The sequence below is a fragment of the Oncorhynchus mykiss genome, chromosome 2 (assembly GCF_057628025.1).
Source record: "Oncorhynchus mykiss isolate SJ-2025 chromosome 2, ASM5762802v1, whole genome shotgun sequence".
In the NCBI taxonomy this organism is placed as follows: Eukaryota; Metazoa; Chordata; class Actinopteri; order Salmoniformes; family Salmonidae; genus Oncorhynchus; species Oncorhynchus mykiss.
In genome coordinates this window covers 99993201-100008718 of record NC_143023.1, presented here as the reverse complement: position 1 = coordinate 100008718, position 15518 = coordinate 99993201, and the positions used below count along the sequence as shown (strand labels likewise).

The window sequence follows — 15518 nt, the reverse complement described above, 5'->3', positions numbered from 1 at the left end:
CAGTTTTTCCTTTGTCATTATGGGGTATTGTGATGTCATTATGGGTTATTGTGTGTAGATTGATCATGGGGGAAAAATGATTTAATCCATTTGGGAATAAGTCTGTAACGTAACTAAATGTGGAAAAGGTCAAGGGTTATGAATACTTTACAAATGCTCTGTATAAAGAAAAACATTTAATACTTTGGATAAAATTCATTGCAAAAAAGACAAGGTATTTCTGTTAGTTCCTGTTCATCGTAGGGGACACAGAAAACCTTCTCAGTAGGCTATCATCAATAGTGTTGCCACTTGAGGCCAGTTTTTCATCAGTACTATAACTTTGCGTTTGAAATAGAATACAGTGGATCTGTGTAGTTCAACGTTACCATTTAGAAACGAAGCAAACACAATGAAGAGCAACATTTTATGAAAAAAGTTTATTGGCTTTTAAAACCACTTTAAAAATCTCACCAGTGAGCACTTTCCATTTAAAAAGAAACATTAACACATTTGTTTTGGCCATATTAACAAGCTACTGTACATATGACACAGTACACCAGACAACAACAGAGGGAGGGAGCTTCTTCTACTGGTAGGAATGAACAGGATAGATACGAGTCAAACTGAGTTGGTACTGGCTCAGGCTCAGTCGGAACTCACAGCGAGTCACTGCTAGACGGAACCTTAGAATCATAACAAGTCATTCTAATTCTATAGTTGGAACTTGTGTAAATCTAAAGATGGAGGTGCATTTTCCTTCATTCAAATATTAAATTAAAATATCAGTGCCTTATAGTATAATGCCACAAAAATCAATACATTTTTGTTAACAACTTCTATCTTTTACTAATGCAAAAATAAAAAGAAGTATGCAAAAAAATAAAAAATAACAGTCAGTAATTAACGAAACATAGAGAATTATCTTAACTTATATTAAGTAAACATCCCACAATGTAAAGTAATGTAACTTACTGTAATTAAATTAACTACAGTAGCACTGCCAGTCAGGTACACAGAACCTGCCCAACTTACTGTAATTAAGTTAACTACAGTAACACTGCCAGTCAGGTACACAGAACCTGCCCAACTTACTGTAATTAAGTTAACTACAGTAACACTGCCAGGGAGGTACACAGAAGCCGCCCAACTTACTGTAATTAAGTTAACTACAGTAACACTGCCAGTCAGGTACACAGAACCTGCCCAACTTACTGTAATTAAGTTAACTACAGTAGCACTGCCAGTCAGGTACACAGAACCTGCCCAACTTACTGTAATTGAGTTAACTACAGTAACACTGCCAGGGAGGTACACAGAAGCCGCCCAACTTACTGTAATTAAGTTAACTACAGTAACACTGCCAGTCAGGTACACAGAACCTGCCCAACTTACTGTAATTAAGTTAACTACAGTAGCACTGCCAGTGAGGTACACAGAACCTGCCCAACTTACTGTAATTAAGTTAACTACAGTAACACTGCCAGTCAGGTACACAGAAGCCGCCCTTACCATAACAGACAGTGGTTACCTTACTGAATGTGCGCCCGAAATGGCACCCTATTCTCTATGTAGTGCACCGTATAGGGAATAAAATGCCATTTTGGTAAGCACTTAAGAATACAAAGTAGTAAAATAGAAATGATCAACACAGTCATTACAGTCATTTATCAACATAATGAAGCATGTCGGTTTTTAAAAGGGTTTTTAAACATGACATTTTTCCTCAAAATGTAAGATTATATTCTCGTGGATGAGAATGATTAAATCTCACTGAGATTATTATTGTTATTAATGCACATGTTTGCTACAAGATAATTATAGTAGAGTCATTATCTACATGACATTTCATAAAATGTTTACTTTCTTTCTTATCTTAGATCATAAAAAATATTCTGTGTATTTGTTGTTGTTGTTGTTACCGGGGCCTCCGTTCGTCATTCCATCGTTACATTTGTCCATTTTAAGGTTTATGTGACAAAGCTGTGTTTCATATCATAAACATGTAGTGAAATCAAAGGGAACTTACAAAGTTTGTCTGTTGAGAACAGGGAACCTCATTGTCATGTCTTCCCTCATTGACATGTCTTCCCTCGTTGTCATGTCTTCCCTCATTGACATGTCTTCCCTCATTGACATGTCTTCCCTCATTCACGTCTTCCCTCATTCACATGTCTTCCCTCATTGTCATGTCTTCCCTCATTGACATGTCTTCCCTCATTCACATGTCTTCCCTCATTGTCATGTCTTCCCTCATTGACATGTCTTCCCTCATTGACATGTCTTCCCTCATTAACATGTTTTAACCAGTGTTTCCGCTTAAAAGGTTCTGAGCACAACGCCTGTAGAATCGATGACGGTCACAGAAATGTATGCAACCGGGCTAATATTTCCTACCACTACTCATCTGTTTTGTTCTTGTCAATAAAATCATCCATGTTTTGTTGTCGTTCAAAGCACACATCAGAGACCTATTATTATAATTATAATTATCGTTACTTTAAAAGAAAAGTCAAACACAGCAGCAAACCGGAGACCAAACGGACAGCATTACTTTTACAAATACAGCGATGAGACAGACATTCCAACACACAATATCTTACCCATTATCTTCACTATTATAAATCTGCTTAGCTTTCTTTTCTCTTTTTTTTCTCAAATGGAACATAGATATTAATTAACTAGAATGATGGACATAATATAGTAAGTAGAGCCTTTTTCATCGTGACACAACACATTTCTATGTATCTATCCTATCTACAAATTAATGAAGCTTTAGTTTGACTATGACTTTTACAACAATAGCCAAAACTCAAGCAAATCCCCCTACTGTTATAAATTGCATTCGGGAAAGTATTCAGACCCCTTGACTTGTTTTCACATTTTGTTTTACGTTACAGCTTTATTCAAAAATGTATTTAATAGTTCCCCCCCCCCCCTCATCAATCTACCCACAATACCCCATAATGACATCACAATACCCCATAATGACACCACAATACCCCATAATGACATCACAATACCCCATAATGACATCACAATACCCCATAATGACATCACAAATTCCAAGTTCAGGCATAGAAGTAATAGATTGGCTTAGTCCACTATAATCCAAAGCAATATCATAATGACATCACAATACCCCATAATGACATCACAATACCCCATAATGACATTACAATACCCCATAATGACAAAGCAAAAACATTTTTTTTTTTTTTTAGAAATGTTTGCTAATTTATACAAATAAAAAAACTGAAATATCACATTTACATAAGTATTCAGACCCTTTACCCAGTACTTTGTTGAAGCTCCTTTGACAGCGATTACAGCATTTCTGCAGCATTGTAGTGTCATACATGGGTATGACGCTACAAGCTTGGCACGCCTGTATTTGGGAAGGTTTTCCCATTGTTCTCTGCAGATTCTCTCAAGCTCTGTCAGGTTGGATGGGGAGCGTTGCTGCACAGCTATTTTCAGGTCTCTCCAGAGATGTTTGATCGGGTTCATGTCCGGGGTCTGGCTGGGTCACTCAAGGACATTCAGAGACTTGTCCCGAAGCCACTCCTGCGTTGTGTTGGAAGGTGAACCTTCGCCCCCAGTCTGAGGTATTCAGCGCTCTGGAGAAGGTTTTCACCAATGATCTCTCTATACTTTTTCCGTTCAACTTTTCCTCGATCCTGAATAGTCTCTCAGTTGTTGAGCAACTTCGAGGGTCTGAATACTTATGTAAATACTTGCAAGATATTCTAAAAACCTGTTTTTGCTTTGCCATTATGGAGTATTGTGATGTCATTATGGGGTATTGTGATGTCATTATGGGGTATTGTGATGTCATTATGAGGTATTGTGATGTCATTATGGGGTATTGTGATGTCATTATGAGGTATTGTGATGTCATTATGGGGTATTGTGATGTCATTATGGGGTATTGTGATGTCATTATGGGGTATTGTGATGTCATTATGGAGTATTGTGTGTAGATTGCTTGTGGATGTGTTTAAAAATAATAATAATCTATTTTAGAATAAGGCTGTAATGTAACAAAATGTGGAAAAAGTCAAGGGGTCTGAATACTTTCCGAAGGCACTGTAACTGGCTGGCTGTGATTGTTTCAACAACATGCTCACTGGCCCAGTGTTGCCTAAGCAACAACCTCAGCCATTTACATACTTTACATAGATTTTTTGCAGCTTTTCGTCTTTTAAACTCATGCGTCCCAAATGGTATTCTATAATCAGTGGTTTCCAACTGCAGTATCCCCGCCAGGACATCTATCTGTTGTGGCCCCCAAGACAAGCCAAACTAAATCATCAAGCCACTTGACAAGTTGAATCAGGTGGATTTTTGTCCTGGGATAACAATAACAATGTGTTGATGTTGGGAGTGCTGGAGGACAAGAGTTGGGTCACACTGGGCTATACAGTGCACTACTTTAGACCAGAGCCCTATAGAACCCTATTCCCTATATAGTACACTACTTTAGACCAGAGCCCTATAGAACCCTATTCCCTATATAATACACTACTTTAGACCAGAGCCCTATAGAACCCTATTCCCTATATAGTGCACTACTTTAGACCAGAGCCCTATAGAACCCTATTCCCTATATAGTGCACTACTTTAGACCAGAGCCCTATAGAACCCTATTCCCTATATAGTGCACTACTTTAGACCAGAGCCCTATATAACCCTATTCCCTATATATAGTGCACTACTTTAGACCAGAGCCCTATAGAACCCTATTCCCTATATATAGTGCACTACTTTAGACCAGAGCCCTATAGAACCCTATTCCCTATATAGTGCACTACTTTAGACCAGAGCCCTATAGAACCCTATTCCCTATATAGTGCACTACTTTAGACCAGAGCCCTATAGAACCCTATTCCCTATATAGTGCACTACTTTAGACCAGAACCCTATAGAACCCTATTCCCTATATAGTGCACTACTTTAGACCAGAGCCCTATAGAACCCTATTCCCTATATAGTGCACTACTTTAGACCAGAGCCCTATAGAACCCTATTCCCTATATAGTGCACTACTTTAGACCAGAGCCCTATAGAACCCTATTCCCTATATAGTGCACTACTTTAGACCAGAGCCCTATATAACCCTATTCCCTATATATAGTGCACTACTTTAGACCAGAGCCCTATATAACCCTATTCCCTATATATAGTGCACTACTTTAGACCAGAGCCCTATAGAACCCTATTCCCTATATATAGTGCACTACTTTAGACCAGAGCCCTATAGAACCCTATTCCCTATATATAGTGCACTACTTTAGACCAGAGCCCTATAGAACCCTATTCCCTATATAGTGCACTACTTTAGACCAGAGCCCTATAGAACCCTATTCCCTATATAGTGCACTACTTTAGACCAGAGCCCTATAGAACCCTATTCCCTATATAGTGCACTACTTTAGACCAGAGCCCTATATAACCCTATTCCCTATATATAGTGCACTACTTTAGACCAGAGCCCTATAGAACCCTATTCCCTATATATAGTGCACTACTTTAGACCAGAGCCCTATAGAACCCTATTCCCTATATAGTGCACTACTTTAGACCAGAGCCCTATAGAACCCTATTCCCTATATAGTGCACTACTTTAGACCAGAGCCCTATAGAACCCTATTCCCTATATAGTGCACTACTTTAGACCAGAGCCCTATATAACCCTATTCCCTATATATAGTGCACTACTTTAGACCAGAGCCCTATAGAACCCTATTCCCTATATATAGTGCACTACTTTAGACCAGAGCCCTATAGAACCCTATTCCCTATATATAGTGCACTACTTTAGACCAGAGCCCTATAGAACCCTATTCCCTATATAGTGCACTACTTTAGACCAGAGCCCTATAGAACCCTATTCCCTATATAGTGCACTACTTTAGACCAGAACCCTATAGAACCCTATTCCCTATATAGTGCATTACTTTAGACCAGAGCCCTATAAAACCCTATTCCCTATATAGTGCACTACTTTAGACCAGAACCCTATAGAACCCTATTCCCTATATAGTGCACTACTTTAGACCAGAACCCTATAGAACCCTATTCCCTATATAGTGCACTACTTTAGACCAGAACCCTATAGAACCCTATTCCCTATATAGTGCACTACTTTAGACCAGAACCCTATAGAACCCTATTCCCTATATAGTGCACTACTTTAGACCAGAGCCCTATAGAACCCTATTCCCTATGTAGTACACTACTTTAGACCAGAGCCCTATAGAACCCTATTCCCTATATAGTGCACTACTTTAGACCAGAGCCCTATAGAACCCTATTCCCTATATAGTGCACTACTTTAGACCAGAACCCTATAGAACCCTATTCCCTATATAGTGCACTACTTTAGACCAGAACCCTATAGAACCCTATTCCCTATATAGTGCACTACTTTAGACCAGAACCCTATAGAACCCTATTCCCTATATAGTGCACTACTTTAGACCAGAATCCTATAGAACCCTATTCCCTATATAGTGCAATACTTTAGACCAGAGCCCTATAGAACCCTATTCCCTATATAGTACACTACTTTAGACCAGAACCCTATAGAACCCTATTCCCTACATAGTGCACTGCCTTGGCTTGTTTTTATACAGGATGGATGCCTCAAGTGACACCGCAAATAAAAAGAGAATCATAAGGAAAAAAGTATTGAAAACATTATCAGAGTTTAAACAGCTGCCTTGATATGAATGGTGAAGCTCTGGATGGTTCTGGAATTATAGAATCGGTTCTAGAATTATAGCATCGGTTCTAGAATGTGCAGATTCTATGTACTACTATATAGTATTATATACAGTCTGTCTGTAGGGATGGCGTAAGGCCTTGGAAGATTGGAAAATAAGGCAGCCATGTTTGTTGTTGCTTCCCTTCCTAGGAGTGTCATATTGGTTCTTCACCAGATAAGACTACCAGCACTAGCGAATCCAGCTCCTCTTCCTCATCTTTAAAATCCCTCTCTTCCTAATTGAACAGTACAAGTAGCATATATAGACTGACATTTAAACTGTTCAGATATGAACCAGTATGCCATTGATTTGGTTTCAATATGATGCATGATGGAGATGTCTTAAATTCAGCACCTGGTAGCTTGTGGATGCTACCCTTTCAGTGTTTGGACATGGCAGGCACATTTACTGCTAACATGTCATGTGCTCGTTATTAAGTTGTCTTGGAATGTTGTATTTTTCTGTTTGGATTCACTTTTGAAACACTAAAACAGGATACTACATCCTACAGCAAACGCGTGATTGTGTGATCGTGTGATTATGTGATCGTGTGATCGTGTGATTATGTGATTATGTGATTGTGTGATTATGTGATTATGTGATCGTGTGATTGTGTGATTGTGTGATTATGTGAGTGTGATTATGTGATTATGTGAGTGTGATTATGTGAGTGTGATTATGTGATTATGTGATCGTGTGATTGTGTGATTATGTGAGTGTGATTATGTGATTATGTGAGTGTGATTATGTGATTATGTGATTGTGTGATTATGTGATTATGTGATCGTGTGATTGTGTGATTGTGTGATTATGCGAGTGTGATTATGTGAGTATGTGAGTGTGATTATGCGAGTGTGATTATGTGATTATGTGATCGTGTGATTGTGTGATTATGTGAGTGTGATTATGTGATTATGTGAGTGTGATTATGCGAGTGTGATTATGTGATTATGTGAGTGTGATTATGTGAGTGTGATTATGTGAGTGTGATTATGCGAGTGTGATTATGTGATTATGTGAGTGTGATTATGTGAGTGTGATTATGCGAGTGTGATTATGTGATTATGTGAGTGTGATTATGTGAGTGTGATTATGCGAGTGTGATTATGTGATTATGTGAGTGTGATTATGTGATCGTGTGATCGTGTGATTATGTGAGTGTGATTATGTGATTATGTGAGTGTGATTATGTGAGTGTGATTATGTGATTATGTGAGTGTGATTATGTGAGTGTGATTATGTGATTATGTGAGTGTGATTATGTGATTATGTGAGTGTGATTATGTGATTATGTGATTGTGTGATTATGTGAGTGTGATTATGTGATTATGTGATTGTGTGATTTTGCGCCAGATGTCCTATGTGTTAGATGATTTCTGAATAAAACTATTGCATTATTGAATGAGTACACACAACATAGGAAGATATGGTTTAACTGTGTGATGTTCATTATACTGTACCTTGGGAAATCTACCCCCTATAACAAGTCTGCCACTGAAATGGACCCCTACTCCATATAGTGCAGTACTCTTGATCAGAACCCTAGGGTGGCATTTCAGACACAGAACATGTCTCATGGACCACGTCTCGCTGACCACGCCTCGCTGACCACGTCTCACTGACCACGTCTCGCAGACCACGTCTCGCAGACCACGTCTCGCTGACCACGTCTCACGGACCACGTCTCCCGGACCACGTCTCACGGACCACGTCTCCCAGACCACGTCTCGCGGACCACGTCTCACAGACCACGTCTCACAGACCACGTCTCACAGACCACGTCTCCCGGACCACGTCTCCCAGACCACGTCTCCCAGACCACGTCTCCCAGACCACGTCTCACAGACCACGTCTCCCGGACCACGTCTCCCGGACCACGTCTCCCAGACCACGTCTCCCAGACCACGTCTCACAGACCACGTCTCCCGGACCACGTCTCCCGGACCATATCTTCACTCACTTGAAATATACTCATTGATGATTTCATAGGAAGGTGAAATTAAGTGGTAATGTATTGTGACTCAGATATCTTAACAATAAAAGAGATTTCCAGGTTAGGCTGGCACTTTTCCCTGGACAAACGGCCGAGAGTCCAGAAGTTTCTTTCTTCCCCTGACAAAACAATTAAAAAAACAAAAACCCATAAATATACGTATTTATTTTCAAGCCAGTCTGTATCTGAATTGACACACCCTAGTCCCTATATTGTACACTGCTTCTGACTAGGGCCAATAGGCAAAGACCCATAGTAAACTATATAAGGGAATGAGCTTCAATTCGTTCACACACACAATAACATCATTAGCCCAACATCTCTACGGTAGTAGGCTGGTCTTTGCACTCCAGCCAGTCGAACGAGGAGTTCACAGTATCACTACATATCTGCTGAAACAGAGGATCGTTCTTCAGCTCTTCCAGTGTGGCGTCTTCGTACTGTTCTTGCTGCTGATTGGACGGATCGAACAGGAGGTCAGCGTCCAACGTGTTCAGGTCTGTGATGCTACTGGAGAGGTCGGAGGTCAGCCTGATGTCGTCGGTGAAGTCGGACGCCACAGCGGCGTTGAGTTCCGAGGTCACCTGACCAACCAGCTGAGAGCTAGGGTTGAGGCCTTCAGCGTGGAGATTGAGGCCGTCCTCACCTAACAGGTCTTTGACAGTGCTGTTGAAGTCTAGCTGTTGTTGTGCCTTGTCTTCTTCATCCTGTTGTTGTTGCTGTTGCTGGGTGGTGATGGGCTGGAGGAGTTGGAACCCGGCCTGGGGACTCTGGAGCTGGGGACTCTGGAGCTGGGTGTGGGGAATCTGGAGCTGGGGATTCTGGAGCTGGGGACTCTGGAGCTGGGTGTGGGGACTCTGGAGCTGGGTGTGGGGACTCTGGAGCTGGGGTCTTTGGAGCTGGGTGTGGGGACTCTGGAGCTGGGTGTGTGGACTCTGGAGCTGGGGACTCTGGAGCTGGGTGTGTGGACTCTGGAGCTGGGCCTGGGGAATGTGGAGCTGGGGGTGGGGACTCTGGAGCTGGGTGTGGGGACTCTGGAGCTGGGGACTCTGGAGCTGGGGACTCTGGAGCTGGGGACTCTGGAGCTGGGTGTGTGGACTCTGGAGCTGGGCCTGGGGAATGTGGAGCTGGGGGTGGGGACTCTGGAGCTGGGTGTGGGGAATGTGGAGCTGGGGACTCTGGAGCTGGGGACTCTGGAGCTGGGTGTGGGGAATCTGGAGCTGGGGACTCTGGAGCTGGGTGTGGGGAATCTGGAGCTGGGGACTCTGGAGCTGGGGAATCTGGAGCTGGGTGTGGGGACTCTGGAGCTGGGTGTGGGGACTCTGGAGCTGGGTGTGGGGACTCTGGAGCTGGGGTCTTTGGAGCTGGGTGTGGGGACTCTGGAGCTGGGTGTGGGGACTCTGGAGCTGGGGACTCTGGAGCTGGGTATGTGGACTCTGGAGCTGGGCCTGGGGAATGTGGAGCTGGGGGTGGGGAATGTGGAGCTGGGTGTGGGGAATGTGGAGCTGGGGCTGAGGACTCTGGAGCTGGGCCTGGGGAGTGTGGAGCTGGGGACTCAGGAGCTGGGGACTCAGGAGCAGCCTAGCCTGGGTTTGTAGTAGCTGGAGATGGAGCTGTCCTGAGGCCTCCTGAAGCTCCTGGATCTGCTGTAGCTCCAGGTCCACATCCTCACCACCAGGGCCTGATTGTGCTTGGTTGAAGCTCATCTCCCCACCGCCTCCTCCGGTACTGGTGAGATAACCCCCGTGCTGCTGGAGCTCGAAAGAGGCAGGGCTGGAGATGACAGTCTGCAGCTGAGACTGGTGGGCGTTCCCCCCTCCTCCTCCATCTCCCCCAGGGGCAGTCTGACTCTGAGACTGGGTCTCCAGCATCTGGGTGAGGTTCATGCGGGCGGTATAGTTGGAAGGGAGGTTGTTGATGCCCAGGCCCCTCACAGTGTCGTTCACGTCAGAGTCCATCTTACTCAGGAGGACGTTGGTGATCTTAGTGGCATTACTCTGGTTCTGTCCCTGGATGCCCTGCATCTCCACAACGCTCTGCATCATGATGTTTAAGGGCACCGATTGGCTGCGCTGGGCCATGCTGTGGAGGTTGCCGCCCACCGATTGGCTGTTGGACAGAATGATGAGTATTTCCTGTGAGGTCATTGGGGAACTAAACTGCGAGACAACCAATCGAGTGGTAGTGCCGGCGTCGGGGGTTGTGTCGGTACCGCTGAAGGTCATGTCACTCACGGCGGGGCTGACGCTACGGCAACGGAACGCCCCGCCCCCTGATGACAAGGCTCCACCCTTGCTGTCCAAAGGGGCGGGCACAGCGAAGCTCTCGTCCTGTTTGATTGCCGTGTTGGTGGGTGTGGTCGATACGCTGGTCAACTGCTGTTGCGCCGGAGAGATGGGGGTGAGATGTCCAAAATGGCTGCCGTCCCGCTGTCTGGACTGGGCCTGGGAAGACTGGCCACTGTGGCCCGGGACAGCGAAGGCGTGCGGCTTACGGAAATGGTCATCCACTAGATCCTGGTAACTAGGCAGGAGTCCACCAAGGCTGTGGTTAGAGATGGATAACCCGGACCCGGAACCTGCTCCGACTCCTCCAGTAGCTTCAGTACCACTACTGTTGTAGCGGTTGTTGATCCACTCGAGTTTAGCCTTATCAGGGTGCGTGGCCATGGGTCTCTGCATGGGCTTGATGGGACTGGAGGAGACAGACACCACGGAGGCATTGTGGTAACCCCCTGCCATGCTGGAGTTGATAGGGGTGAAGGCAAACGGGTTCCTGCACTCCACCGGGCTGGGAGGGATGCCGCTAGAACAGTTAGACAGAGCGCTTATAGGGGTGTGTCGTCCTCCTAGAGGCCCCTCCACGGGTGTGATAGGGGCCATGCTGTGATGGCAACAGGGGCTCTCTCTGGTCAGCTCGTGCCCACTGAGAGTCATCTCCGTGGGGGTAGGGGTTGGAGTCAGGGTAGGGGTCTGGATGGGGGTAATGCTGCTATGGGCAGACTGGTAGAAAGAGGAACTATCCTCCTGGTGGTGAGTGTTGAGGATGGGCCCCTGGGGGCCCCCAGGCTGTCCCTGGAGAGAGATATTATCCACACAGCTACTGAACAACGGCTGGAGGCCCTTCAGCTTCATCTGTTCCTCCATCTGAACCAGTTCCTCCACTATGCTGTCCTGGGTCATATCGTCATCGTTAAAGGAGAAGTAGTCCATGGTGGAGCCGTGCTGGGAGGCTGAGGAGGCAAAGTCCACCATCTCCTGGTGAAGGCCAGATAACTGATCAGAGGAGTCTGAGGTCTGGGACATGATGTTGGAGAGTTGGTGTTGGTTCATGGTGGAGCCGTGCTGGGAGGCTGAGGAGGCAAAGTCCACCATCTCCTGGTGAAGACCAGATAACTGATCAGAGGAGTCTGAGGTCTGGGACATGATGTTGGAGAGTTGGTGTTGGTTCATGGTGGAGCCGTGCTGGGAGGCTGAGGAGGCAAAGTCCACCATCTCCTGGTGAAGACCAGATAACTGATCAGAGGAGTCTGAGGTCTGGGACGTGATGTTGGAGAGTTGGTGTTGGTTCATGGTGGAGCCGTGCTGGGAGGCTGAGGAGGCAAAGTCCACCATCTCCTGGTGAAGACCAGATAACTGATCAGAGGAGTCTGAGGTCTGGGACATGATGTTTGGGAGTTGGTGTTGGTTCATGGTGGAGCCGTGCTGGGAGGCTGAGGAGGCAAAGTCCACCATCTCCTGGTGAAGGCCAGATAACTGATCAGAGGAGTCTGAGGTCTGGGACATGATGTTGGAGAGTTGGTGTTGGTCGGTAGAACCCAGGGCCTGCTGCTTGGTGTGGTCTGCTGCGATCTAGAACAGAATGAAATAGAACATAACTTTATTGACAATCAAAAGGAGCAGGGACAATGTTTTATTGGTATTACCCAACAAGGATGATTTCAAAAAACATCAAATGACATTTTAATAAGAAATGTGTCCGGTCAATTGTTATAATATCGTGGAATGACACTTTAACAAACGATGGTAAACTACACAAATGAAAAATAGTTAGCCTGATATACTGTACTAGAGACCCATAGAGACCCATGTACTAGAGACCCATAGAGACCCATAGAGACCCATGTACTAGAGACCCATAGAGACCCATAGAGACCCATGTACTAGAGACCCATAGAGACCCATAGAGACCCATGTACTAGAGACCCATAGAGACCCATAGAGACCCATGTACTAGAGACCCATAGAGACCCATGTACTAGAGACCCATAGAGACCCATGTACTAGAGACCCATAGAGACCCATGTACTAGAGACCCATAGAGACCCATGTACTAGAGACCCATAGAGACCCATAGAGACCCATAGAGACCCATAGAGACCCATGTACTAGAGACCCATAGAGACCCATAGAGACCCATGTACTAGAGACCCATAGAGACCCATAGAGACCCATGTACTAGAGACCCATAGAGACCCATGTACTAGAGACCCATAGAGACCCATAGAGACCCATGTACTAGAGACCCATAGAGACCCATGTACTAGAGACCCATAGAGACCCATAGAGACCCATGTACTAGAGACCCATAGAGACCCATGTACTAGAGACCCATAGAGACCCATGTACTAGAGACCCATAGAGACCCATGTACTAGAGACCCATAGAGACCCATGTACTAGAGTCCCATAGAGACCCATGTACTAGAGACCCATAGAGACCCATAGTGGGTCATAATAAGCACTCACGGTCTGAGTGAAGGCCTGTTTCTGCAGCTCCTCCACATATCCTGCGGCTGACTCTTCCAACATTGTGCTTTTCATGTTCCCCATCGCAGAGACAGAGTGTTGTTGTGCTTCTACTGCCATCACAGAGACAGAGTGTTGCTGTGCTCCTACTGCAATCACAGAGACAGAGTGTTGCTGTGCTTCTACTGCCATCACAGAGACAGAGTGTTGCTGTGCGCCTACTGCCATCACAGAGACAGAGTGTTGCTGTGCTCCTACTGCCATCGCAGAGACAGAGTGTTGTTGTGCTTCTACTGCCATCACAGAGACAGAGTGTTGCTGTGCTTCTACTGCCATCGCAGAGACAGAGTGTTGCTGTGCTCCTACTGTCCCTGCTGTGATCTGCTGTAGTAAGGCCTGTTGCTGTTTCTGCTGTTGTTGCTGTTGTTGCTGTTGTTGCTGCTGTTGCTGCTCAGACACTGCGGTGGTGGTTGTACCAGAGGCTTCAGTGCTGCTGGTGTGACTGCTGACAGTGCTGAGACGTAGAGTTAGAGAGGACTGGTCTTCCTGTTTAACTAGCAGCAACGAGGAGGACTGGGGCTTCACACTGACAGTCTGAGAGGAGAAGGAGGAGATCTCTGCGTTCGCGACGGGCGAGTCAGACGGCGCCAGGATCTGCGTGGGCACTAGGTGTTGTTTCACCGTCACTCGACAGGGGGCGCTCTCCGGTCGGGCCGGTGTGCTTTGTCTGGCTGGGACCCTCTTGACAGCGGCGGTAACCACTGGTTTGGGGTCAAAGGTCACACCCAAAGGTTGCTGGGAGATGAAGACACGCTTCACAGGGATTACGTGGGAGGAATCCAGACCAGGGCCGGTTCGCTTCTGGGGACTCATAGAACGTGACGCACAGGGGGAGGAGTCTCTAGCAGACAGTAGGCTAACAGCCGATAAGCCATTGGACGAGGAGGACTTTCCGCTGATGCTAGGAGTGTTCCGATTGGCCGAGGGCACAACAGTCAGATAAAAAGGACTTTCTTGGTGACAGTTGGCGGTGCTGCTGTTGTTATTGCTGTCCTGCTTGGTCTCTACCCTAATAGTCGCTGCATTGGTGGCAGAGGTGGGAGGGGAGCTAGAGGAAGGGTAGCTTTTGCTCCTGGCGGCAACTCTTTCAGGTCCTGGGGAGCATATGACCAGGAGCGAGGGTTCGCTGGACGCTCGGTACTCAGTGGCCCTCTCTGGACGATTGGACCCACCGGGGGACTTCTGTATGGTGCTCAGTTTATCAGAGTTAACGCCCGGGTTATTGTCAGTGATGATGGCCTCAGGAGCCACTGTGGAGACTGGGGCGCCAGGCCGTACTGCAGGGCATTGTGGGGTGGCTGTGGGGCCTCCCTGGCTCTGTCCCTGTTGCTGGACCTCCTCTAGGGCAGCGATGGTGGTAAAGGTGGTGGTGGTTCCCACCCCGGCCGAGGCTGAAGCTGGCCTGAGGACCATACTTTTACTGCTGGTACTGATAGTGTTGCTCGGGGTCAGGGAGATGGCTGTCATCTTGACCACGTTGACGTGGGAGCTGAGCTGGGGCTGGATCACGTGGTGGGTTTTCATGGGGCTGTTGGTGATGAGCAGGGTGGGGGGCGAACGCAGGGTGATGGCCCCCGTGGCAGAGGGCTTGGGGAGGATCTGGGGGTACCTGTGGCGTCAGGAGATGGAAAGAATTTATTAACACAAACAAAGGCAACTGAACTTTATAGGGCTGGTTTCTTGGACTAAAAAACACGCTCAATGGAGAATGTTCATTGAATTAGCTTTTTAGCTACAAGGGCTATGATTGAGGGATGCTACTGCATCTAGAACCTGAAAGGGTTCTTCGGCTGTCCACATAGGAGAACCTTTTGAAGAACCTTTTTTGGTTGAAGTTAGAACCTCCAGTTAGAACTCTTTTGGTTCCAGTTAGAACCTCCAGTTAGAACCCTTTTGGTTCAAGTTAGAACCCTTTTAGTTCCAGTTAGAACCCTTTTGGGTTCCGTGTAGAACCCTTTCCACAGAGGGT

General features: G+C 46.0%; 1 protein-coding gene across 1 annotated transcript in view; it reads right to left on the bottom strand.

Annotated features, from left to right (window-relative positions):
• Positions 1–8887: 8887 nt before the first annotated feature.
• Positions 8888–15518, bottom strand: part of LOC110502581 (DNA-binding protein RFX7) — a 46816-nt gene continuing 40185 nt past the window's right edge. The window contains exons 10-11 of the mRNA XM_036934519.2: positions 13490–15158; positions 8888–12593 (exon numbers count right to left, since the gene is read on the bottom strand). Of these exons, the coding sequence (XP_036790414.2) occupies positions 9051–12593; positions 13490–15158 (5212 nt within the window). The 3' untranslated portion in view covers positions 8888–9050. The remainder of the gene's footprint in view (positions 12594–13489; positions 15159–15518) is intronic.